Below are 27,466 nucleotides of genomic sequence, written 5' to 3'. Positions count from 1 at the left end.
TTTCCACCTTGTAACCGCAGTGAAGCAATGACAGTCTCATTAAAACAGATTCAGACAGACAGAGATTCATACGTCATTTAACCTATGGAACCAATCCTTTTGAACTTGTGTGGGATGGGGAACGGGGCTAAATAACCTTGTCAGTACTGGGAGTGAGAGTTCGCATTAGCATGACCACTAACACTGTGTCAGCCACTGCCAGTTACTACCTAACAAACAACATAAACAAATAAAAGATGCTAACCATGCTAACTGTTCTGATCCATCTGCTGGTCTCTGATTCTGGTCTCAACAGACTCCTCTTCTGAGTCTGGGTCTGACTGAGGCTCAAACATGAGGCTGAGTCTCTCTGATGTTTCCTCCTCTAACCATCTTCATACTGTCTCACCTGGAGACCTGGAGCAAACAGGTGGTGGGTGGGGCCAAAGCCTGATCCAGATTTCTCAATGAGGAAGTCAGAGTAGATGAGCTTCAGCCCCAGTTTTTGATTTTAAACAAAATATTAATCATAGCAGAGCATTTTTTACATACTTTAAAACATTTCTGAAGAGGAACTTTAAAGTAACAGGACCTTTGTTGTCATGGTTCCAATCAATGCACTTTGTTTCTATGTGTTGTTGACCCATCCGTCCATCCCCATAAAAATTAAAATCAAACTTCAGAGTTTTTAAAGGGAAAAAAGCAAATAACTATTCTCAGTAACAAGTGTTGCAGTTTTGTTGCAGTTTGAAGTATTCTCTGCAAAACAAGTCAAACCTAAAAGGTACAAATAACAATGTATGTAAATTATTTTTCTGTTCACTGATTTGTTATTGAATTTAGCAAAACACACACACACACACACAAAAGATTTCACCCTGCAGAAGGTGAAATGAAGGAGGAAAAGGAGAAGACCTGTTTGTAGTTGTTGATCAGTGAGTCAGAAAAAGGGAAGAGAGTGAGAGAGGAAACTGAATACAGGGGGAAGCAGAAACAGAGAGAGAGAGAGAGAGAGGAGAGAGAGAGAGGGAGGGAGGGAGCATTAACCACGCACACATGAGAATCAGAGAGACTGAGAGAGAGAAGAGAGAGGGAGAGGGAGGGCAGCAGAGGGAGAAAAAAGCTTAATTAATTCAGGGTGGATGGGAGGGATGTTGCTGCTGTCTCTGCCGAGGCTCCAGTGCCTCTGCTGTCGTGCTGCATGTAGCCGAGTGATCGTTTGAGTGGAGAGGACGACTCGGCTTCTGCTGCTGCTTACTGGGAACCAAACACCAGTCCAGACCAGCCACGACTCCACATCCTGGGGCACGCTGACTGAGTGACTGGCTGTTTGGGTGGCTGGGTCTTCACTGAACGACTAAACAGGGTTGTTACATGGACTATAGTGGGAGCAGCAATGGCCAGAGGTAGGGGAGACTTTCTCTGTGATTACTCCTCCTGTCCCCCTTCTCCCATTTCTGTCATGTTCTTTTTCTTTCATGTCGACGATCATCATGTTTTTTTGTTTATCAGTGTTGTCCGATCTGTCTTTGCTGCTTCACCCTTGTCTCTATCAGGACATTCTCAGCACTTAAATGTTTTTGTTTTGACACATTTCCCTACTTGTTTCTTTCGTCTTTTTTGGTCCAATTTTATTTTCGCTTGTGTGTCCCAATGTGCCATAACCATAAAGTTTTTTTAGTTTTTGGATTTACTCCATTTGAACCACCTATGCTGATGACACTTCTTGGGGAGGTTTTGTCATAAATGGCATCAGAACTTGTCTGGTACTTAAACAACACTGGATGTGATGTGTGTTTGGGAGGATGTGGAATTAAAAGCAAAATGTCTCAGACTCATTATACGTCAAAGACCAGTCGGACACTGAACAATTTAACAAAGCATTAGATATTTTCTACCTTGTTTCCTCTGTTCTGAGGAGGAGAGGAGAGGGACTGAAAGGTTGAGATATCATTCTAATGCGCTCACTTTATATATTAACGCTGTAATTAAACAGAATTGGTTTTTGAGTATATGTTTCATGTCTTAATGTCGCTCCCTTTTAATCCCAGGCTGCTTCCTTGAGAGTGGCGCTTTAGCATGAGACGGCTGACTTCTCGTGATTAATCTCCAGTTGGCACGCCTAATTACATCTCATCAAGCAATCACCAAATGCGACGGTTATTTATTCCTTGACAGCATCCTCTTGGTCGGAGAGAAAACATTAGGGATTCGTCAGCGAGAGCTCGGGGAGCGAGCAGAGAGGGCAGAGCTGAGAGGATCAGGAGAGGAGAGGATCAAGAGAGAAAATGAGAGAGGGGGAGAGAAAAACACACAAGAAGAGAGTGAATCTGGACAGGGAGTGTAAGGATGGAGGGAGAAGGGGAGCGGATCATTCAGCAGTGCTCTGATATGCAGGTCACGTTCTGAGTCCCAGGAAAGCACCTGTGTGTACGGTGTATGTCTTCGTGACAGCGCCGTGTGTATTCATACTGTGGTTGTCATGTTGAAATCATGTTAACAGTCTCACTGAGGGGCCAGCTGGTGGAGGGTCAGTGGAGGTCTGTGAAGACGGTGCTAAAAGCCTCCTGATAATGATCCGTGGGCCATCAGACAGTAATTTATCACATGGATTAAGAGGTGAACATTCGCTTGTCTGAACATGGATCTGTGTGATTAGGACAAGAGCATGCACAGACCCACTCAAATTGATTCCTTTAATTTCCGTAGTGACCTGAATAAAAGATGACCCTGATTATAAGACACCACCTCTTTTTTTTTTTTTTTTGGAGAAAAAACAGTTACACAAAATGAGGCAGACATGTTTAACCACTTTTAAAAACGACCTCTGTAAATCACAAAAAAACTAAATAATAGAGGTATGTTGTACATGAATCTTTAACGCCGAGTCCTCCAGCCGAACCGACTGTTCTGAGTCATTATCATCGCTGACTGAATCCGTAGCTTTTAGCAGCTGAGCTCCCCCCGCAGGTACCTGAAAGTGTAATTGTCAGCTGAGTCGTAAAACACAGTGTTGAGGCTGAGAAATCCACTGCAACGATGATGTGATGACTAGACTGCAGTTAGGTTATATCATCTTATAAACGTTGCTTATGTCAGCCTGGTTTTGTGCGCAACCGAATGAAAGAGGCTTGTTTAAGTTGAACCTGCAATAACTGGTGTTTTTGTGAACATGATATGGATGTGTCTTTTAGACTGATGTCAAACCTGTTTGCAAACAAGCTTATTTACACATCCAGTCGTCACAGAGCAAAGTTACCTTTCATTTTGAGTCATGTCTCCACCTGATGAATCAGTCCATTACTCCCTCTATTTTAGCTCTGTGTTTGGTCTCCACCAGCTCCTGAGGGAAATATCTGGCCCCTTAGCTGCTAAATGCTGCACTATGTTCAGCAGCTGCTCTCTGTCTGTCTGCTGTTTGCTGCTGATCAGGTAGTGCACAGTGGTGTTTAGAGCCTTTTCTCTGAAAATAGCTGCAGCTGAAAATAACATTATAAACAGTGAGAGTGAACCAGAACAGTAAAGTTGTGTCTTGATAATAAACAATGAGCAGAAAGTCAGTATGAAGCTCTGTAAAACTGAGGGGACCTGCCGATTCAGGTGATAATTCTCTGTGGGTTCATCATTATGAGTGACCTTTTTCACATTATCTCGCTGTTTTCACATTATTATAAAGTTTACATCACAGACTAGATTAAAATTAGCAAAAAAACATGATGATAAACAAATGTTTTGACACAGGTACGAAATGATCTGAATCACCAAAGTGTTTTTTAATTTCCATGTTGATTAAGCCCTTAATCAGGAACATGAGAAATGATTGCCTACTGGTATAACTCTAATTTTACCTTGTAAAACAGAATCAGCATTAACCTCCTTCCTTCTGTTTTTCACATGCGTCACTCTCTCACACTCAGCAGTCACTGTTGGAACCACGGGAGGAGGAACACTTTCAGTATCTATTTTCAGGTTTTAGCTGTGTCTGGATGTACTGTGTTGTAACATGGAATTTCATGACAGCATACACTTTTGCTACTTTACTCTGTCCCATCCATTTCTGCTGTAAAGACTTTACGAGACACTGGACATTGATTTACTCAGTGGCAGTAAAACGAGCCAACAGAAAACTCTGGTGGGTTAAACTGGGCTTACTGGAAACTTTCAGGGTTGAAGAGCTCAATTCACAGAAATTCACTGTCCTTGCAACTTTAAGGCAGATAACAACCCATAATGCAACTCCATCTTAAAGTAACAGGCTCAGTTTGGACCAATATGTTATATGAATAAAGGGCATTCAGTAGGTTTTGGACAGGCCGAGTCTGCACACCAGACTTACTGCTGTGCTCTTGTTTGGCTCATAATAACAGGCCTGCAGTGACATTATACTGTATGATATGCCTTCAGTGGAGTGTTAAGTCTGAGTCAGATTATTGGTGATGGCTTAATTGGTTGGACTTTTTACCAGTGCAGCATGAGGTCACCAATAAAGGAGCTATTTGTAAGTTTTGCTATTGCTACAAACCCAACATCAGCATTAAATACTCACCAGTCTATAGGTTTTGAGTTCAGCATCAAACCTCATTCTTTTACTCGCCAAATGCCGTCTCCAGCAGTGGAAAGCAACTTGTTTTGTTTTGCTGCTGTTTCTGTCGCTTCTTTTTTTCATCTTAAATAAGCATGCTAATCAGATAGCCCCGGCCTATTTGGTCCATCTCATCACTTCTGATACCGAGCCACCTTAGTGTCCAGGCTGCCCTGAAGACGTAGCGCTGCTCAGAGGGTGTAATAACCTCTTGTGTTGTAAACACAACAATGGCTGAAACTCTTGGCAAGACTGTTAATGCTAATGTTGGCTATGTAGCAATAGCAAAATGTACAAATAGCCCCTTTAAAGGTGGACTGCTTTTCAGGATGATAATAGTTTTGGAGGAAATTCAGGAGCTGAAATCATGGGATCTTGCTGAAAGTGCAGAAAATCCTTAATCCGACTTAATCCCATATATTTAAATCAGAGATAGCTGTCATGGCCGCAGCTGTTTCAAAATAAAACCCTTCAAGTGTTGAGCCAGTGGAAAAATTCAATAGTGTTTCACAGTTTGTTTCAGATGATTAAAGTCAAATGACAATTAAACCATGTTTGAAGCAAAAGTAGATTTAGTGTCCATATTCAAAGGCCAAGCAAAAAGCCTGCTATTATGGCTGCATCCCACCTCCTCCCCATTCAAGACTGTATCTTTTATGTCTACATAGAGAATTGTAGTTTCTCCTTGAAGGCATTCATGATGTTGCCCTCATATGTAAATGACAGAAGTAGAGAAGAGAAATTCAAATCATATCTTACTCTAACACCTCTGCACATGATCCGTGTGCCGACACGTGTGGAGGGGGTGTGACTGTCTCATCGACCGTTTCCGAAAGTTACAATCAACGAGACGCATCTGTCTGGTTCCACCTTCAGAGAGGGGGATTTCAGACACTGTTCTATAATGTAACAAGCACAAATCAAGAGCAGGATGACAGAGATGTTTTGGAGTTTGCTAATTTGCATCGCTGCCTGCTTGGTGGGAGATGACTCACTGAGGAGAGATTCACTAAATATCTTATCATTTATGACTAGTAGACTGTTTATAGCAGCCGAAATCTGCGGACAATAAAGGCGGTTGTTGCTTTCAACATATTTATTTTATTTATTTAATGTATGTTTTGCTCAAATACATATGACGACCAGACTCAGAGACAAGAATCAACAAGAACTTGTTGTGGCATTTGTAGTTTAATAATTATTGGCTGTCAGAAATTGACATAATGTTAATATTAAACAACTCTAAAATTAATTAAAGTTATCCTGGGTTCACCAGCCTGAAAAGGGTAAAAGGATAGGCAATATTACCAGTGCAGCATGAGGTGCAGCAATATTGTACAGTCTCAAATGTTACTATTAATTTGGAAAGTTGAAAGATTAAGTTCCTGCGAGTACAGGTTGGCGATATTCTTCCTTGTGCCACAGTAAACACACCAGCAGATATACTGAAAGACATTTATTTACAGTGTAACAAAAGCAAGAACATACAATGTCTAATCTATTTAGTTATACATGTTGTCTGCACCATCTTGAGTGGGCTGAGTCACAACAAGCTAAAAAAGTTATTTAATAAAATCCAAACGGTACAACAACAGCTGATTGAAAATATACTCTTCACTGTGCAGAACAATGTATGTGCAGAGTTCAATAATAGACATTTCACATTATGTTGTGACAGTACAACTACAGTTGTAGTCCAATAAGCAACGTACACAAGTGTGATGCGGAAACTTTAAACCTCCAGTGAACAAACGCTGGAAATAAAAATAAAAAGTAGGAAACCTCTGGTGTCCAGCAATTAAACTTTTGAAATCAAAATATGTGTATATTGGGGCCCCTCTGTGGCTCACCTGGTAGAGTGTGTACCATTAAGGCTAAGTCCTAACCACAGCAGCCTGGGAGTTCGAATCCAACCCGTGGCCCTTTGCCACATGTCACCCCTCTCTCTCTCTCTCTCTATAAATAAAGGCCTAAAAAGCCAGGAACAACAATAATAAAAACAAATTGTATATTCATGGATTCAGAGGGAGAAAGGGTAAATTTAATGAGAGGGTTTCAATACTTTTTTGGAAGAAACATATTATTCTTCAAATGTCTGGAGGGTGTTTTTAAGGTTAACATATTAGTCAAGGCAGAAGTTTCTTATTTGTTTGTCTGATTTGTTTGTGTAGCCTTTAAACTGTGCCACTGCAGAATAAAAGTCCTGGCTCCGTGGGTACGGGCTCTGGGAAGGAGTTCATCATTCACGACTCTGAAGCGCCACAGGCCAGAGGAAGAGCATGTAAATCTATTCTTTCTAATTGGTTGGCATTTCCCTTTAAATACAGTGCAATCAGTTGTTGTGTGTAGCTTGGCCTTTCCATTCCCCTCTGCTTTTACACACAATCCCCCAGTTGCCATGACACCCAGGCCTTCCATAAATACTCCTGGTATTTGTGAGGCTACACCCCCAGTAGGTTAGAGAACAGAAAGCGAGGGCCCTATGTGAGCCTCGCCTGCAGCAGAGCTAATCGCAGATCAATCCACAGCGCTCTCAGATGGTCCGTGAGTTGGCTGCAGTGTGTCTGCAGCCACAGCAGATCACAGCACATTATGCACATTTCATTTCTTGACCATGCACACCTGCTGTAGCAAATAGCTGTGTGGCAGAACTTCAGTAGATGACTAATGGCGCTGAGGAAGATGTGACGTTCATCATTGTGCTACAAGCTGTGAAAACAGATGTGAAAACTGAGATGATTCATTCTCTCGAGATGGAAAGAACTAATGCAGACGATTGAATAAAAAAAAAACAAACAAAAAATCAGACAAAGTGGAAACAGTGAGTTGTGATAACAGGGGCGAGAGGTGACAATAGGCCAATAGACAAGGAGAAGAAGAAGCAGGAAAAGTCTGTGTGTGTGTGTGTGTGTGTGTGTGTGTGTGTGTGTGTGTGTGATTTTCTGTACGGTATGTGTGTGTCTTGTCAAGTCTTGACAAGGGATCAGCAGCAGGCCTTTTATGGATAAAGATGAAGCTCAGGCTACAGCCCCTAAGGTTAAACATGCCCCCATGCAGTTCACTCTCTGAAACAATATTAGCTTCTAAATTTGTCTTGAACTTTGTCTTTGGCCTGTGCTCTTCCTCCCTGCCCTTTAATCACCCCCCACTGTAAACCTCATGCAGAGGGAAACTGTGTAAAACATAAAAAAGTCCAAATCCACTTCAGAGAGACAAAGTCCACTGTCTGAGAAGGGTTAGTTTTGGGACCTAATTATTCTGTCTGAGCAAAAACACGACAGAGAGCCTGAGGATTACACTTTAAAGTTTAATCTGTAAGTACTGGATTCAGTTCAAGAGCTAATGGTACAACCAATACCCTTAAAATCTCAGGTTTTTGTTTAAAAAAAAAAGGCGACAGGAGTCACGCTATAAGACACAATGGTGAAGGCAAAGCAGAATCCTACGTAGGTCAGACCATCTCATTTCAGTTCAGTCCTTGTTTCGTCCTCTGAGGGATGCAGCCCCTGAACTGGGACACAGCTACAGTAATGGAAAAATTCTGAATTAGATGCAGAGAGAGGGAGTTTTGTTTGGTTGGTTTGGTTACGTTTAGACAGAAAAGTCGTCATGATTCCTGACCTGGTCTTGTAAACATTAGTCTACCCCTCTGTCACTGTCGTCCGTGGTCTCACTTCCTCGGCCTCCCGCATTTATGTGGAACTTCCTGAACTGTCTCTCCTCAATTGTACACTTTCTCTTCACTTCCCTACATGCTTTGCCACATTGTTGTATCATTTGTATTGTGCATGTTGTGGACTTTTGCTTCTGCCTTCCTGTGACCTGTTTTCTTCCAGTTACCTGTTCCCATACCCGCCTGCCTGCACTTAAGCCTCATCATCATGTCCATTAACATCACTTCACTGCGCCTGCCTGCCTGACTGCCTCTTCCCTGTTGTCCCTTACATGAACCATGACAAAAAATTCACTTGGTTAGGTTCAGTGAAAGCTCATGGTTAAAATAAGTAATAAAAAGGTTAAAATAAGTGCTTGACCTTCGTTGTCATGGTTACAATAATAAACTCTTGATTAAGGTTAAAAACAAATAGTGGATGTAATTTTGGGGCTGATGTAACAGTCTCCAAAACCCTCAGGTCCGTGGCGGGCATCATTTAACATTGCAAAACATGCACACTTCTGTCTTGTCCAGATGTTGAGTCCAAAACAACTGCACAGTAATCGACTCCTCTGTACTTCCTGAAGAGTGAATTGCGGCTAAATATGTTGTACTTTGTCCTATAATGTGATAAAACAGAAATGTTTTTCAGGAGTTTGTCAGCAGGGTTGTGAGTCCTGGGGAGAAGAGAGTTATTTAAGATTGGCCCAGTTCCAGTCACACACTTTAGCTCGCTGAGTCCATGAGAGCTCAGAGCTGTCCCACCGGGGAATCAGCAAGTGTCTGAGGGCTCTCTGACTCTTTGAGCTCTTTACTCCACAACCCTTCAAACTGAGATTTCACTGGAAGCCTGTATCATTAAAAAAAAGAAACATGAAGTTTGCAAGATGACATTTTCCCTTTTATGACAAATACATGTCATCAACCAGCTCCACGCATGTGTCTGTTTTATCACAGTACGAGTTCCCAGGGCCACATAGTCTGCAATGTGTCTTTGCTTTGACTCATGTTCCACTGAATTAAATCCAACCATGTGAAAACACAATGTGCTCACACATCCAGGAGGCAGGAAAATGATGAATGGGGGTTTATTTAAAGACAGATTACAACATCATGGCAGGTGATTCTTATTTAAGGTCACATCTCAGCCCAGTCTGTTACTGATTTCATTTTCTATTCCTACTTACATGACACAAACTACTCATCATTAAATGTTTTCACAGCCTCTAACAAGATGTTACCCTGTAAGAGCTTGTTTCACTTTTCTTCTCTGCATCTTATTTTCACCAAGTTGTTCTTCAACTTCTTTACCCAAACACAATATCAAATGTCCTATCACCTGCTGTAAATATGTAAGTAACACTAATATATCCACCTACACTGTAGCACTTAAAAACAGAAAATAGCAACATGATCTTGTAATCGTCCACCTGTATATATATATACAGTGCCCTCTCATTTGTCAAACACAGTCTGAAGCCCTCACACACTCACCAACAGTGATGTCACAGCTGAGGATGGACACGGTCCATGTGACACATATTAGTTTCTTTTTCAAAATAGAAAATAGAAAATTCAATTAAATAAGAATTAAGAATTTGAATTTTTTTTCCCCAAGACCATCGGATAAAAAACTGGAAAATAGAAAATCTGAGTATTTTCATTCATGCCTTGAGCTGTTTGAGTGGGCGAGGTTTAAGATCAATTTGCATCTGATTGGCCAGTGAACTGAATTCACTTTTCTTTTTTTTATGTGGAACGTTACACATTACAAGGATTTATGACTCTTACTTTGCTTTTTAACGGTCTGTTTGAATGGTATTGTCATTTTCTTAATTATATCACTTAATGGTCTTTTTTCTATAGTTCAAGAAATGTGAGTGTTTTCTGAAGCATCCTGAACCAATACAAAGAGCCTAATGGACCATTACAGGCGCTAATTTACCTGAAAGAGAACTGCTACAGGACTCAGGTGATTGAAGTGATTCAAGTGCTTCACTCAAGAATTGGCCTTGTTTTGTTCTCAAGGGTGAAAGAATGAAAACCTCAGCCCACACACTTGAGCTGTTTGATTCATTTTTATATAAAGCTGTGAATGTGCATTCAGCGATGATGATGGCTGGAAAAAAAAAAGTAATACAAACAGTAAACTAATACAAACACAAACACACCCACACACACAAGTCTCAGGAACACGCAAATCCACCTCAAGGCAGACAGAAGCCACTGCAAGTGTGTGGTGCCTTTCTAGTCAGGAGCCACACTGCTAAATCCACACTGCATGCATGTGTCGGATGCATGTACTGTAATGTTTAAAGGTCTGGATTCTGCATGTGTGACCAGCTAACATAGCCTGTTTTGAGAAGGAAGCTCTGGTGATGCTGTGTTTAAGAGGTTCAGATTCAGATTAAAATTAAGATGTACCATTATTGACCCCATAGAGGAAATTCAAATTCAAACTGACACAGCAACACAAAAGATTATCAGCACAAAGGGAAATAAAATAAGATGAGATGAATACAATATGAAGAGGTAAATATGATACAATAGAGATACAATATACATTAATAACATAAAATATAAATAGTATGTACAATGCCAATATACAGTGCAATGTATGATGTTCTGTACATGTGAAATAGAACAATAAATTCCTGGTTCACAGCTGTTGAACACTTGGACAGTGTGCTTCACCAGGCCTGTTCATTCCCATTAGACAATTACTGTACTCCAAACCTTTGTGAGTCTTCAACCTCAAGACTCAACCTTCATCTTGTCATCTTTCACCTCTCTGTTGTCACTCGCTGCTTGGTATCGACAGGCTGTGAAATGGCAGCGCTTTCTGTTACAGGGTGTGAATCGAGTTAAGCATGTTTCCCCATTATACATATTCACATGTAAGATTGGTTTCACAGGCGTTTACTGAAGTTCAACATGCAGCTGGACTCTGGTGTTAGTGCAGATTTGAGGAATAATCCGACAAAATCTGAAGCATTTGCACCAAAAACTCTGCCGATAAATTAAAGCTTCAGTTATTGATAATACAACTGAACAGTGGAGTGTTTCTGTAGGAGCCACCGAGTGACGCAGGTGTGAACTGGGGCTTGAATCTTAGGTTTCTAGAGTTGCTCAGTGAGCCACCGACCCAGTTATAGCAGCGATGTCTATATTTAGCTGGTGCTTGGATCATGAAGATTATCTCGGTGCTGTAAGTGACTGATGTTTGACACAGAAAAGCTGCTGTTGGTATCCATTTAATCATATGGTCGCACAGTCCCATGGCTTCCTGCAGCAGACGGTTAAAACGCTTTGCTGGAGAGCAAGTGTGTGTGTCGAGAGCTTCGCTGCAGCTATCAGAGCTTCTACACACTCTTCCTGTACAGAGGGCCCGCTTAGCCCACAGCATCCTGCCCAACACTGTACAGAGGGATGTCAGTTAGAGGCATCTTGTATGGCGTTCGGCTTCCAGCTGTTTACTGAAGTGCTCTGCCAGCTTTAAGATGGACTTCTCTGATTCTTAAGGGTGGACCTCTGCTTTTGTCCTCTTGCAGGCTCCCATCCATTCTTTTCCTCTGTGAACATAATTATGTCAGGGCTCGTGTTTCTGTTTACCTTCCCTCCTCTTCACTGTTATCACTGTAATCATCATCAGTATCCTAATTTGGCAGTGCTGTGCTCTCCTCGTGCTTAATGTCTTGGAACACCTCTTGGTGATGAATGTGCAGACGCAACAACAGCAGACTGGAGTGGTGTGTTGGAGTGGATTGAATGGTTTGGACTGGACTGGATTGAAAGATAGCTTCCTGCTATCTGAGGTTTAGTCCCAGGAATTCTAGATTAGAGGAGTTAATATATTATTTATATTCAGATTGTGTTTCTCTGAGTTCTCAGCAGAAAAACAACAGCTTTTGCCATGTGGAACATTTGTCATATGTTCCAGTGGCTAAAACAACCTGTTTGTGTTTAACTGTCATAGATGACCTGTGGTCTTTATCTGATTTAAATTATGACTACCATCTGTTACTGAGAACGTCTCACTGAGGATGTCAAGATGTGCACATGGGTGACTTAGTTAAACCTACAATAACAGTTTTTTTTTTGGGGGGGGGGGGGGGGGGGGGGGGGGGGCTACTGAGGAGCAAAGTAAATAAGCTGTGAATAAAACATATAAGTTGTGTGAGGTTTTTAGCAGTTGCTTTTTGACACATCCAGCAGTTATGGAGCAGCATTATCATTCTCTTGGAGTCATGCTTCTGGTCACCTGGTTAATCCCAGTCCAGTACTCCCTCTCTTTTAGCTCTATGTTTGGTCTCCACCAGCTCCTGAGGGAAATATCTGGCTGTTTAGCTGCTAAATGCTCCACCATGTTCACCAACCAGTCTCTAACTGTGTCTGCCTGCTGTTTGCTGCTGAGCAGGTAGAGGCCAATGAGTTTTTGCTGCTGCTTCTCTGAAAATGTAGGAGCCAAAATGTGTATTTTGCCTGAGCAGTTTATGTAAAGTGGGTTTTTTGGGCTTTTTCTCTGATAACAGCTGCCTGCTGGGGCTCAAAATGACACAATGACAGTGGTGAGAGTGAACTAGAACCAGAACATTCACAGAAAACACTGGGCACAATTACATGTTATAGAACTGTTGACTCTACATCAGTTCAATGCTACATTAAAACTTATATTTTAAAATAAATCATCTCAATCTTTGCAGTTACTCAATAAAAAATCACATATTAACAACATGTAGTTAATATGTGGGTTTAGATTTAGATTTCAAATATATATGTATAGCTTAATAGATTTAGAAGATTCACTAACACACATATTATAACCAACATTAGGTTTCTCCTGTGACTATATCGTACCAGCTGCCTCCTCTGTCTCTCCATGCAGTTGCTAAAATGGTTAAATATAATATAATATTTATATTTTTTTCAGATCCGTGGCACATCCATATAAAGTCCAGACTCTGAGACAATAGTGAAAGGTGTCAGTTATATAATGTTGCTGGTATCATGTCAGTATGACTATCAACAAATGTTTCCCTGTCTGTTTTTTGCTGGGAACCGTCACGAGTGAAAAACTGGTGGGAAGCTGAACCTCTAGCTCTCACAATGCAGCGGTGAGGTGTGAGAGGTGTCTCCTTATGCATCAAAGGATTAAATTGTACATTTATGATCTGCTTTAGAGAAGATTTCAAAATTTCGACATATATATTGTGTATTGTGATATAGTCTACAAATATCACAATATTACCTGTAGGCCATATCGCCCAGCCCTGACCTGTTTCTCTTTTCAGTATCAGTCAAATTTCAGTATTTCATTAATTGACTGCCCTTTTTTATAACACTGTCTTGTCATTTTAGATTAAAAAAAACATTGCATCTGGTTTCCTAAGCTGCCGCTGAAACAGATGGAGTGCTGTAATGAACATAATGTGCTGCGGAGGTGTAAATGACCCCTTGCTCTTCCTCCGTCTCTTTCTTCTGAACACCAAAGGGCTCAGAGTCACTGGCACTTGTTAAAACGCCGGCACTGAGGCAGCAAATGCAAAGGAGGCTCATGCAGCTGACTCTTCCTTTGGTCTCAGGTCTATTGTTTTACTCACTTTTATTGAGAATGAGTTGGAGGAAGCTGGAGAGACACTATGAAGGAATACTTTGATATTTGGGGGGATGTCCTGCATGCAGTGATTGATATTCCTCTCATATTTAAGTGTGTTTTCATTCACCGATTTTTATGCAAAAGTCCTGAGAGGAAACAGCGACGCTTCAAATATCAGTAAATAGAAAGTGCAGTGAAAACAGACTTGGTGAATAAATGATAACATACATGAAGCATCAAAGGTTCACTGAGGAGATGTGTGACTCTTGATAAGGAGGCTGAAAGGTTCAGAAAATTTAATATAAATGTCATATTTACATTATTTTTTCTAAATTTTTCCACCATTAGAGGTTTAACTGGCTTTTTTATTGCATCATGTCATGCACCTTCTTCTTCTGCAGTGGTTTAATGGCACCCATCTGGAGAATTAACTCCACCAGTTGTATATCTTGGGCCACCAGGCACATCTCAGTCCAGTGCTCCCTCTCTTTTAGCTCTGTGTTTGGTCTCCACCAAGTCAGGGAAACATCTGGCTCTTCAGCTGCTAAATGCTGCACTATGTTCAGCAGCTGCTCTCTGTCTGTGTGTGTCTGCTGTTTGCTGCTGAGCAGGTAGAGGACAGTGAGATTCTACTGCTGCTTCTCATTTTGCCTGTGTTGTTTGTTAATTGTTTGGACACATGGCTGTGGCTTCACATTATTTACCTGTTTATTTGTATGGCCAGATTCAGATGAAGAGGGGAATAGTGCTCTGATATTTTCTGTTGACCATTGTGTTTTGATTTAAGTATTCAAATACAAAATCATTACCTGTGGTTGTTTCATAATCAGTGTCAAAACTCATCCGGACCAAGCTATTGATTTGTACGAAGGCACTCAGTCTCTTAGGTGATTTCCTCTATGCACAATCGTCACTACAGAAAATTATGCTATGGGAAATTACATTTCTACACAACCAAACAAACTTTTTTTTTAAGTTGCCAAGTGTCATATTTACTAATGACAACTTATTCACCAGGAGGTGGTTGAGGTACAGAGCACACAAACATCACACCAGAAATGAGGATTGTTGTTCACAGTCCGTCCGTGGTTTAGGCAGCAAAAGCACTTTGGTGAAGGTTTAGGTAAGACTGCGGTTTTTGTTAGATGTAAGTAAACGCAATTTGTCTGCAGTCACTGTGAACTCGGTCTGTGTTAAACAATGCTAGGATCGATTTGGTCTCTATAACTAATTTTATTAAGGCTTAAAGTTATGCATAATTGGAGGCGTACTTCTTTGAATTACAGGTGGGTGAGCTGAGCCTGTGCTTGCCACAAACCAGCATTCACCGAAGCCTCTGCTCCACTCAGCTGGGATTAAGGTTTCAAAACTGCTTTTCAGAAACCTATACCGTGCCTTAAATAACTGCTGTGAGAGTCTAAACACAACCATAAAATGTTTAATAATGCTGTAGTCACTACAGGTGGATCTTATACTGCAAAATCAGATATTTTGGCAGAAAACAAATATGCAATATATCTGTAAACATTTTCACTGATATGTTTAAAATTTGTAATATGTAAATTAACAACAGCTGTTTGCAGTTACATTTCCTACAAAACGTATTTGCTGTTGCAATTCACTTGTATGTAAACATTGTTTGCTTTGACCCCAGTGAGAATGAGCCAAAACAGTAAAATTTCCTGGACAGCAGAACATTGAGCTGTAAAGCTGTGTAAAGCTCAGTGGAGCTGCAGACTCAGGTGATAATCCTCCTTCCTTTTAACACAAGTCAACTGATCCACTCTCAGTGTAAAATACTGGTTATAGTTCATTCAAGAAACTGAACAAAAATCCATATGGTTTGTGGTGACAAGCTTAAACACATGCACAGCATTGATGCATGTAATGTAGCTACATCTGTTCATAGTTACTGTGGTGATGTCTCTCTCCCTCCATCTCTCTGTCTATCTCTGTCACGGTGCTTCACCCCAGTGACGTCATAGTTGCTGGGCAACCTCCTGAGCAAAACAGAATCCCTCCCTGCTCAGAGGGGAGGCCCCGTACACTTGATTGGCATGTGCTTCTCTCTCTGTGTCATGCACTCACAGTATGTAAATACAGATCTCCCCTTTGTTCTCTCTGAGTGCGTAACATCACTACACGTGCAGCCCATTAGTTCAGGCCGCCGGCTGCCTCCCCTGTAGTCCAGGAGGGAAGAGAGAGCGGCTGATAAAGCAGAGGGGAGGATATGAAGGGGTAAGGTAAAACATCTGATTCACTTTTAAAGCTTGGTTGATGGTGTAAAAGGAGAAAATGGAGGGCTAAAGAGTTTTCTTTACTTGTCTTTCTCTGAACAAATCCCATGAGAAGCTCAACACCAACAATGAACTGATCCTGCTGCACTAACAATTTGTGCCACTGTAGCCAGAGCCTGACAGTGTTTTCCTCTTTGCCATGGAGCTCTGTCCATCGAGGTCCAGAAGCTACATTTATTTTCTGGGCATTTGGAGACAACCACTGTTTTTAACTTAAAACCAACACTTGTAGGATGTTTAATAGGCTTTGCAATAGATGTCAGTTTTTATTATGAAACTCTTAACATTCATTCAAACAAGGGGAAAAAGATCGAATATTCAAACTATAACTGGAACAAAATTTACAGTCTATCAGCTTGAGTTATTGCATGTCCTATTGCAGTAAACTCAGTAAACAAAGCTAACGAATTAACACAGCACTGACTGGACAATCACAACATCTGAGCAGCATTGTGTTGAAGTGTTGGAAGTACTGTGGCACCTTGTTGATTTTACTGAGATAGTAAAATCAACAGGGGGGTTTAAAAGCTCTGTCTTACTCTACAACAACGACAAATCTGAGAACTCACTGCTGGAACATGTTGAGCAGTTTGCCATATCCTTATCCTCAGGACTCTTTCCAGAAGTTCATAAAAAGGCCATCGCTGGTCAGACAGCAAACATCACACGTGTGTGTAGAACCTTTCCTGAAGAAAATGAGTGTGATTACTGTTTCCACTGCTGTCGCCTTATTTCCTGCAAACTGAGCAAATGATTCCGTAATAATATCATTTTTGTATTGTTGACTCAGGCATGCAGCTCATTTCAACCTTAACACTCATAATAGGAGCAAACTTATGAATGGCTAAAAACAACCAACATACAAAATAGTTTAGTCACTAAGCACATGGTGGTGCTATCACAACAAGCTTTTGGGATTTCACTGCTGGCCAGCTGTCTGCCAAGTTTCATCTCTGTAGCCTTTACACTTTTTGTGATATTAGTGATTTTATGCACTCCTCATTCAAAAACTATAAGAGATATCAACAAGCTCTTGACAAGCTCATTTGGCCTCTCATACGTGACATTTTCAAAGTGGAACCATGTTTCTGGTTACAGAGATCTGTTTTCATGACATCAGTTTGTCCCAGTCTGGTATGTCTGCCCAAACAACTCTTTCCTATTCTCTGTCTCTTGTATGCAAACGGTTTCCATTGAACCTGACCACAGTCAAATCATTATAAACTACACACAGAGAGATGTTTAAAAAAAGACTGACTCTGTCGTCAAAATGACTCACGTTATGGAAACTGTAGTTTAGGGGAAATGGTATTAACATACTTTTTCTTACTTATATCAGGTTCCTCATTCAACATAAAAAAATAGATATGTTTGATTCTCCTGCATCTTCATATCTGCATATTTTTATTATTATTTTTTATCTGTTGCAAAAAAAATTCCCCAAAACGACCCAAACACTATGAATATTTACAAAAGTGCTTTTGTTATAACTAAATCCAACTGACTCGTGTAAAGCAGTGAATGGAATCACAATGTTTTATGTTAATCTGAGCTTTGAAGAATAAATTAAACTTGTTTTTTGACCGTATTTCTTTCAGCGAGGAGCCGTTTCTAAAAATAAGCTGTTGTTCCCTCGGTGAATTGGAGTTAGTCACCCGTGCTTTCATCTTTTCTTCCTTAGAACTACATGTTCTCTGGCATCAGTCAAAAGTCTCATCTCCAGTTTACGCAGATGCACAAGCAAAGGATTCTCACCGGAGCCAAGACAGATCACATCACAACCGGGTCTCTTTTTAACACCTTTACAATGAAGATGTGTTAGTTTCAGAAGTGACTGAAACTAGACTCAGGGTATCATTGTTTGCTGGTCCTATCAGTCTACCTCAATAACAACAGCCAGAAAAAACACAGTTAACATTGATGATGGGTCTGTTTCATTTACATGAAGCCAGACTGCAGAGGGACAATTAATGCTGGGGTTAGTTACACCTGTGCCAAATACCTGCTGTTGAAAACACCTACTGCCTTAATTTACAACATTATATTTGTGTTTAATATCTGAGTGTAAACTGGGACATTTTGAGCACATGCAAGCTCATAAAATTTATTTATGAGTAAATAAATAATTGCAATTGCAATTGTAGAGAATTATTATTATTATCATGCAAATAATAACAAAACTCTGTGCTCAAACATTTTATTTGCATGCTTGCTATTTCCCACATGGTGTAAGTGCACATAAATAACATTTGAACTTATCTGCTCATTCACCCTCTAACACCCCTGTGTTCCAGTTCCTCTGCTGTCTTTTTCAACCTCACACAGTGGCAGTAACATTTTGAAAGGCACTGATAGTGTGTCGTTTTGGTTTTATTTGTCTAAGAGAAATCCTGGCTGAGAGTTCTGCTGAATTTCATGAGTGGAGATAACAGCACTGAAACAGTTTCATTTAAAAAGAATGAGCAGCATCTTGTCTTTTCTTACGCTACTCTGCATCAGTGTCACTGCACTCATTAACACTTGGACCCTCCCAAAGGGGTGAAAACAACAGTTTTTTTTGTGGGGTGGGGGTTGATACATTTATATATCCTTCTTACCTATAACTATAAATATTACAATATATTTCTCATATTCATGCCTGGAAGAATCTTGTAATATGATTTCAAAGTGGACCGTACCATTTCTTAATCTTGACCTTAGTTTAACGGCTCTTCTGCCTCAGTCACATCCAGTGTGGGCCGGGATTAAGGCTCAACCCCCTGCGTCGAGCAAATAGAGACACTGTAGGTGAATGTAAGTAGCAGTACCTACAGTAAATATCCAGGTTGTTTAACAGACTTTACTTTCTTACCTGCAGAGTTTCCTAATTAGACTGTGTCAATTATATATGGATTAACTACAATATTAGCCAATTTTTGCCTTAAGTTACGGTTTAGCAAACTAATGTTAGCTGGCTGTTAGCGCGCCCTTTCATTTACAGTGTGGACTTGTCATCTCATTCCCAATATGAAATGTCATATATTATGTAATTTTAGCAAACCCTGGTGCCCAGTCATGAGCAGTGAGACAATAAGTTGTACAGAAATGTACCAAAAAGAGGCACCTCCTTTGTTTTCACCCAGGAATTCAGTAGTTTTACCTGTTTGGGTGAAATATGTTAAAATCCATGTGTTGGTATCTGTTTGAGGCACTTGTACTTGTACCTGAGTATATCCATTTTATGCTACTTTATACTTTCATTCCTTTACATTTAGAGGTAAATACTGTACTTTCTACTTCACTACATTTATTTGACTGGTTTAGTGAAACAAGAAAGATAGTGTAAGGACTGTAAGAACTCAGTTTACTGCAGAATGTGTCTACACTGCACTAGGTTCCCTTTTCACCCTGGTGAAAAAGTTGATATCCCTGATTTTTATCCCTGACATTTCTTGTCATTCAATTTATTGTGAATTACCCATGAGAGCAGCTTTAGTGGAAAAATTATTTTTTAAAAAGTAAATAAAAAAAAAAACAATTAACAAAACAAACAAACGAAAAAAGTTTTCCAAATGAATTAAAATTTTCTGAAGGAAATTTTCTTTGAACAGGTGTCCTCTATGCTTTTAATATATTATAATACATTTCTTTGATCTATATTGTTTCAGTTTCAGTCACCTGTAGAAATGAAATGCGTTCTGACATGAAGAAAAAATAACAACATAAATATATTGGATTACAAACATTAAGCAACAGTGCCAGTGTATGGCAGTCTAAGCAGTGTTTTCCTCGGCTTGTTTCCCTCCTCCTCTGTCTTCACATGCTCCATCACTCTTCATCACTCTTCATCTCCCTCTCTGCCGTAAATCTCGTTTTGCTCATCCTTCACTGTCACCCTTACTGCACCTCTCCCTCCTCCCTCCTCCTCCACAACCACCCCCACTCTTCGCCTTTTTAGTTATGACTGCTGATATAAAGCTTTTTATACATTTTATATTTTGTATACAGTGCAAAGGATGTTGATGATCACCTTCACTTGTATTTTGCTGTTTTCTCTCCCTCCTCTCCTCCTGTTTGGTCCTCTCTTTCTCTCCAGGTCAGCGAAGGGATTTTTTCCTGCAGATCTGCTAAGAAACCTCACGCCATCTCCAAGTCATGAGGAGGAGTCAGTCACTCTGACAGACAGTCGCCTTTGTGGACGTACACCTGACTTGGCATCTTCCTCACTGCCACTCTGGGAGCTGCACCGCTCCCATATCTACTAGTAGACTTAAATACATTTATTTTTGTATACTTTTGTTTTTATATCTTGGCAAATTCAATATTCAATATTCAATATTCAGGGCGTGAAAGCATCTACCCTTCAGCTCCAGACAGTTTTCTGCCTCCACTTCTGCTCATGCTGCCTCAGTTATTTCAACTCTCCACCTCCGGGGGGCTCGTAAGGTGCTCGTTGTAAAGAGGCAGAGATGACATCCCAAACCCTCTTCACCTCAGTCTTATTACACAACTTGACCCAAGGATAACCATCAATCCCCCTTAGCAGCACTTGTGGACTGACACACTCCCAGAGCACAGGACCCCCCCCCCCGCCCGGCTTCAGGCAGTATGGGAGACGGGAGCTGGGTATGTCTGAGCCCAGCTGAGTTTACCCAGCTGCAGCAGTACAGTGAGTGTGAGTACAAACGTGTCTGAGTCCCCAGATTTGTTTTTGTTTGTGTGTGTGTGGGAGTTTGTGCAGTGGAAGGTGAGTTTCTGTGTGCATCTGGATGTCTGCATGTCTGCGTAGCATGTGTGTGTGTGTGTGTGTGTGTGTGTGCATGTGATGCTGCTCAAAAGCTTTGTTTGCAAAACCAAATAATGTGGTATTCATGTTATAGTCACACCAAACGCTCTATGCAACTCAGATTCAAAAGTGTGTGTCAATGAATTTTAACCCTCTGTGGTCCAGGTCCATTAAGTTTTAGTTTTTAGTCACTTAGCACCTTTTAAACTGGCCTCACCCCACATGCATGATATCAAGCCTCAAGTCTGACTTATCACTGTGTCAACTGATGAAAATATGAAGCTGCCAGGAATGAAACACAGAGATAGTGGACCGGCTGCCGTCCACTGAGCCGCACACTGTGTGTACATTTTTGTTTTGTTTTGTTTATTCAGCTAAATGAGGGAATCCATTCCCTGCGTTATGCTGCTTAATATCAAGGGTAACAAAAAATACAGTGTACTATGTTTTACAATTAGTATAAGAGAGGAAAGCAGATGACACGGAGCAAGGACCTCCGGTCAGACACAAATATAAGTCTTGAAGACCTGCGCTCTCCCAGGTGCACCACACAGTATTGCCACTTTACATACCATACATGTATTTTCTCATAGCACACACAGCCTGTCAGTCTGCTTCTCATTGTTAAACTTGTAGGCTATAACTAATTTGTTTTTATTGGACATTGTATTTTTCACAGCATGGGATATGGGACTAATTTAATTGATTCAATACCAAACGCAGCATTTTAGCTTTAAATATGGGTTTAGGAGATACAGAAACAGTAAACATTCAAGAAATAAATCTATGACGTTAATTTACATTTAAAGTGATTTTTTTAATCTTAGCTCACTTTTGTACCTTTATCATTACAACATGTGACACTGTAAATTACTGAAAATATTAATAATACAAATTCCTATGTCAGAAGAAAAGGTTTATGGTCTACAGAAATGAATAAGCCCTGCATCAGCACTTCACTGGTTTTCTCAGTTTATCTCTATATGATATATAAATACAGCTGTGTTACTGTGCTACCAGTGTCTACACAGACTCCAGAGGGTTAAGCAGGTATACAGTCCCAGAAGCAACAAATGTACCTAATAAGATATATGAAGCATTTTTGAATACGCAAATGAATAATGCATTGATTTAAATTTTAATTTACTGTATATACCTCCAAGTCATTTCGAAAAATTTAAGAATAACATTTCCTGATTTTCTTTTACTGGTTCTTTTTAGTTTTCACCTCCTCGTGTTTTTTCCAGTTTCTCTTGGTCCTAACACGTCGTTAATCATCCATCTGTGATCAGCTAATTAAGACAAAGACTTGAATGATTGTAATATTTTTCATTTTCTGCACTCAATTTAAATCACATAGCTCTCTTCAGCATGTATTCAGTAGATTTACCATGATCATCAGTCTACTCAGTGACATTTGTTTACTCCTGAGACTCCACCTTTTTACAGACATAATCATTTCTAAAATCAGAAGGAGAGCTGAGAGCGGACCAGGATTTCAGCCTGGATGTTTGTTGTCACATTATTTTTCTGAATGCCACTCATTAGCCTGCTGGATGAGCCTCGTGGCTATCTCTTTCCTCCCTTGCTTGTGACCGCATTTGTTAGTCAAAAGAGCATCTGCCTTCTTGTTCACTGTGGATGATGAATAGACTCGTACTCTCTCACGCAGGCTAGTCTGTGGAGGAGTTACTCAATCATGCATAAGTCATTCTTTAATAAACCCACATGAAGCAAAATCACAACAGCTTATTATGTCAGATTCACTGCTTGACTGAAGGTCACTGACCAGAGGGGAGATTCTAAATACTGACATCTGATACAGTAAATGGCTGCTGTCTTGACTCTGCCTAATGAGTGTGGGTGCACACATGTAATGGATCTATATGTAACTTAATTGTATGTATGAGGGAGAATTATGTCTTCTGGAGACCTTTTTCTGATGACAGATGACAGTTACGCACATAACACACACCAACTACACACATATATATTCAAATACTGATACCTATTACTAAAAAGTAGAGCTGAACAGTTAATTGTTGAAGTATTATCAAAATGGCAAAAAGTGTCCAAATTGCTAGTGATGCAATTTAAATGTAAAGGGTGAAATGTGTCACAGCGTACCATAGATGAAGCATTGTGGTGCTACAAATCATATTCTCCAGACATAAAGGAACATGCTTGTTTGGTACAGGCTGCAACAAAAATCACATTATTATTGTTTTTGTTTTGGTCATGTAGGCTTCTGTCATGTTACGTCAATGCACATGGAGCTCAGATTATTTCAGAATAATCCCCTCATTTATGTGTTTTTATGAAGCCAGAAAGGTTTTTAGTTTTTCAGTTTATTTTGTAAACTTTATGAACTTGTCAGAGCAGCACAGTGTGTATGGTAGCAGCCGCAGGAGCCACCTGCACACAGGTCACACTACAGCGCACATGTTGAGACCCTGGACAGGAGAGGACACAAGAATAATCAGGGCTAACCTTCACCCCATTCATGCTGCTGCTGCTGTGGTCTGCAGGGTTTCTAGTTTATGAGTGGAGCTGCACAAGAGAAGGACTGTAATGGAAACATGACAAATGTGCACACAGGGGAGGCCCCTGCAGGCCGGAGAGGTCTCATTTGGAGAGCATGGAGAGGAGTGCACAGACAGGAAGGCTTGTGTATCAGCAGCCAATCAATCAAGGACTTAATGAAGGACACTGGCTGTAGAGGGAGCAGCACGATCAGGCTGAAGGGTCAGTGTCATTAATAAGCCATATAATCAAATAGCAATGAGACAATTAATTGACTAATCAGTCACAGACATTCTAGTAATTGATAAATCATTTGAATTCCATTTTACCGGGTCTTCTCAAATGTCAGGATACAATGGTTTTCTTTGTGTCATTATGTGATAATAAACTCAATATCTGACTGTTCGGACAAAACCAACAACATAAATGTCAACTCTTGCTCTGGGAAATTAACAAAATGATTAGTCAACTTAAAGAGAAAATAATGAGCAGATTAATTGAAGATGAAAATGATCATTAGTTACCGCCCTAATATAATGAATTACAGCTAAAACAATTAATTGATTCAACAGAAATGAATCAACAGCTGTGTTTCATTATTTTATATAACTGTAAACTGAATCAGGGCTGCACTGATTGTAGTTGATTAGTTTAATAAACTGTCGACCATAAAATTCTCTGAAACTGATTAACTCTTCACTTCCATCCTGTTGTTTGTGAGGATCCGCTGCTTTAAAAAAAAAAATCTTTTACTTTTATGTGACATTAAATTGAATAGATAAATCGATAACATCACCTCTGGTTTTAGGAAATCACAATTTTCTGACATTTCATACATCAAGCAATGAATTTATTAATTGAGAATGTCATTATTGGATTCATCAATAATTAAATCAATCATAGGTTGCAGCCCTAAACTGAAAAGACAAAGCAAAAGACGTCATCCTGGGCTTTTGGAATATTTGATAGATATTTTTCACATTTTCTGATTTTTTACAGACAAAATAATTAATCAAAGAGATTATCAAAGGATTAATTATGCAGTATCGTGAAAATAATAATCTTCTTTGGCAGATTGGCTGAAGCTGAACAGACAGATGTGATTGAAATGGCAAGAAATTCTTGGTTTTGTAACGTTACTTTTTTTAACAGCAGAACTGTAACAGTTCATTTAAATATAAAATAATCTGTAGATTATTTTTTGTTTAGAAGGTTTCATCATTTCTACAGCTGCAGTTAATCAAGTAGTCAATCGCTCTCAAACTCTTTTGAGTTTATGCCACTTTTTTCAAACGAAAATGTCAAATATTCTCTGGTTCCAGCTGCTGAAATGTGAGGACAGCTTTGGGTTTTGGGACAAGACATTTGACAACATCACCTGGGAAAATGTGACATTTTGTAGTGTTTTTCTGATCATTTGATGGCCAAAATGTATTAGTTGCAGCCTTTATCATTTAATCATTTATATTTTCATGTCTCAAAAAATACTGTAGACCAGTTTACAACGATATATTTCAAGCAGCTTCGTAACTTTTGAGAAGCTGGAGCCAGGAAATATTTGACATTTTTTGTTAATAAATGACTTCAACACTAGTGTAAAGAATCTTTTTTTTTTTGGTCGTAATTAGACCTCCTCAATTAGCTGATTAAAGATTTGTTGATCAACAAAAAATAATCTGCATCTAAATCTGATATTTAAATAAAAAATCAGATTTAGATTTTCCGTCAAGCACAAAGCAGTGAAAAAATATCAAATATTCCTTGGTTTAGCTCTAAACTGAAAATCTATATTCTAACATTATATTTTTGACAGTTGGATGAAGAAAACAAGACATTTAAAGACACCACCTTGGTCACTTTGGGTATTCTTGCTCATATATTGGACATTTTATAAACCAAACAATAACTAAATATATCAAAATGTAACTGTTATAAATAAGTTAGTTATATTTCCAGTAGAAATGCTGGTGACTTGAGTGCATCTGATGGTGAGTTTCTTTTTACTGACCACATTGTGCATGTAGCTGATGCAGTGAACTGGACTGTCCTGTTCTTATCATACTGGATGTTCTCTAATCACGTTTCTCATCTCACCTGAGATCACACACTTATCTCTCTCTCTCTCTCTCTCTCTCTCTCTCTCTGCGGACGTCTAATGCAGGACAGAAACAGGAAAGCATTACAGGCTGCAAAGCTGCTGAGCACTAAAAGTAATGAAGTGTCGTCCATAGCTGATTATGAGCGCTAACATGATCGGTGAAATCAGCTCTTGAGTGTGTGTGTGTGTGTGGTAATCAGAATCAGAATCAGAATCAGAATCAGAATCAGAATCAGAATCAGTTTTATTGCCAAGTATGTTTTCACATACAAGGAATTTTTTCTGGTGATTGGTGCAATTGATCAGCAACAGTGGGGCTCTCTAGCCTTGTTGATAAGGCTAATAGCAGATGGGAAGAAGCTATTTTTGTGGCGAGAGGTTTTGGTCCTGAAGGACCACAGCCTCCTGCCAGAGGGGAGTGTCTCAAAGAGTTTGTGTCCAGGGTGGGAGGAGTCAGCTACAATCTTCCCTGCACGCCTCAGAGTCCTTGAGGTGTACAGGTCCTGGAGGGATGGAAGATTGCAGCCAATCACCTTCTCCGCAGAGTGGATGATACGCTGCAGTCTGTTATTGTCCCTCTCCGTGGCAGCAGCGTACCAGATGGTGATGGAGGAGGTGAGGATGGACTCAATGATGGAGGTGTAGAAGTTCACCATCATAGTCCTTGGCAGGTTGAACTTCTTCAACTGCCTCAGGAAATACATCCTCTGCTGAGCTTTTTTGATGAGGGAGCTGATGTTCAGCTCCCATTTGAGATCCTGTGTGATGGTGGTTCCCAAGAAGCGGAAATGCTCCACGGTAGCCACGGGGGAGTCGCACAGGGAGATGGGGGTGGGTGGGGCTGGGCTCTTCCTGAAGTCCACTATCATTTCCACTGTCTTCAGAGCGTTTAGCTCTAGGTTGTTCTGCCTGCACCAGGTCACCAGACGCTCAGTCTCCCACCTGTAGGCAGACTCATCGCCATCAGAGATGAGTCCAATGAGAGTGGTGTCGTCTGCAAACTTCAGGAGCTTGACAGACTGATGGCTGGAGGTGCAGGTGTTGGTGTACAGGGAGAAGAGCAGAGGAGAAAGAACGCAGCCTTGCGGGGATCCAGTGCTGATGGTCTGGGAGTCAGACACGTGCTTTCCTAGCTTCACCTGCTGCCTCCTGTCAGACAGGAAGTCGGTGATCCACCTGCAGGTGGAGTCAGGCACGCTCAGCTGGGAGAGCTTGTCCTGCAGCAGAGCCGGGATGATGGTGTTGAAGGCAGAGCTGAAGTCCACAAACAGGATCCTGGCATAGGTCCCTGATGAGTCCAGGTGCTGGAGGATGAAGTGGAGAGCCATGTTGACGGCGTCATCTACAGACCTGTTGGCTCTGTAGGCGAACTGCAGGGGGTCCAGGAGTGGGTCAGTGATGGATTTGAGATGGGACAGGACAAGGCGCTCAAATGATTTCATGACCACAGAGGTCAGGGTAATGGGTCTGTAGTCATTTAGACCTGTGGGCCTTGGTTTTTTGGGGACAGGGATGATGGTGGAGGATTTGAAGCAGGCTGGCACGTGGCAGGTCTCCAGTGAGGTGTTGAAGATGTCCGTGAACACTGGAGACAGCTGATCAGCACAGTGCTTCAGGGATGATGGAGAGACAGAGTCAGGACCGGCTGCTTTGCGGGGGTTCTGCTTGTGGTGGTGGTGTTGTGGTGATGTGCCCCATGTACATGTTTACATTTGTCTCTTGTAAGTGTTTGACAGATCATCACAGTTAGTGGCTTCAGTGAGTTTTTCAGACCGTGTCGTTGTGTTGTAGATTTAACAGTTAAATCAGAAACTGACATTTTTGCTCTTCACTCTACACTCAGTAATCCACAGTGACAAACTGAAAACATGCTTCTAGAAATTTTGCAAATTCAGTAAAAATCAAAAACTGAAATCTCTCATTTAAAAATATTCAGCATTGTGTTGTGTGTGCCTTTGTCACTGGTTACTG

The 27,466-nt window shown here is 40.5% G+C and overlaps 1 protein-coding gene across 2 annotated transcripts in view; it reads left to right on the top strand.

The window, feature by feature from the left end:
• Window positions 1-1,023: 1,023 nt before the first annotated feature.
• The window catches only part of LOC139624295 (diacylglycerol kinase beta), a 116,851-nt gene continuing 90,408 nt past the window's right edge, over window positions 1,024-27,466 (top strand). Inside the window, exons 1-2 of one of the 2 annotated variants that reach the window (XM_071483315.1) lie at window positions 1,024-1,385; window positions 20,185-20,763. In XM_071483315.1, the coding sequence (XP_071339416.1) occupies window positions 20,697-20,763 (67 nt within the window). In that variant the 5' untranslated portion in view covers window positions 1,024-1,385; window positions 20,185-20,696. The remainder of the gene's footprint in view (window positions 1,386-20,184; window positions 20,764-27,466) is intronic. The other variant, XM_071483325.1, reaches the window with a different exon arrangement.

This window comes from Trachinotus anak, unplaced genomic scaffold, assembly GCF_046630095.1.
Source record: "Trachinotus anak isolate AG129_WGS33_773 ecotype Australia unplaced genomic scaffold, CSIRO_AGI_Tana_v1 ptg000001l, whole genome shotgun sequence".
In the NCBI taxonomy this organism is placed as follows: domain Eukaryota; kingdom Metazoa; phylum Chordata; class Actinopteri; order Carangiformes; family Carangidae; genus Trachinotus; species Trachinotus anak.
This window is presented reverse-complemented; position numbering and strand designations above follow the sequence as displayed.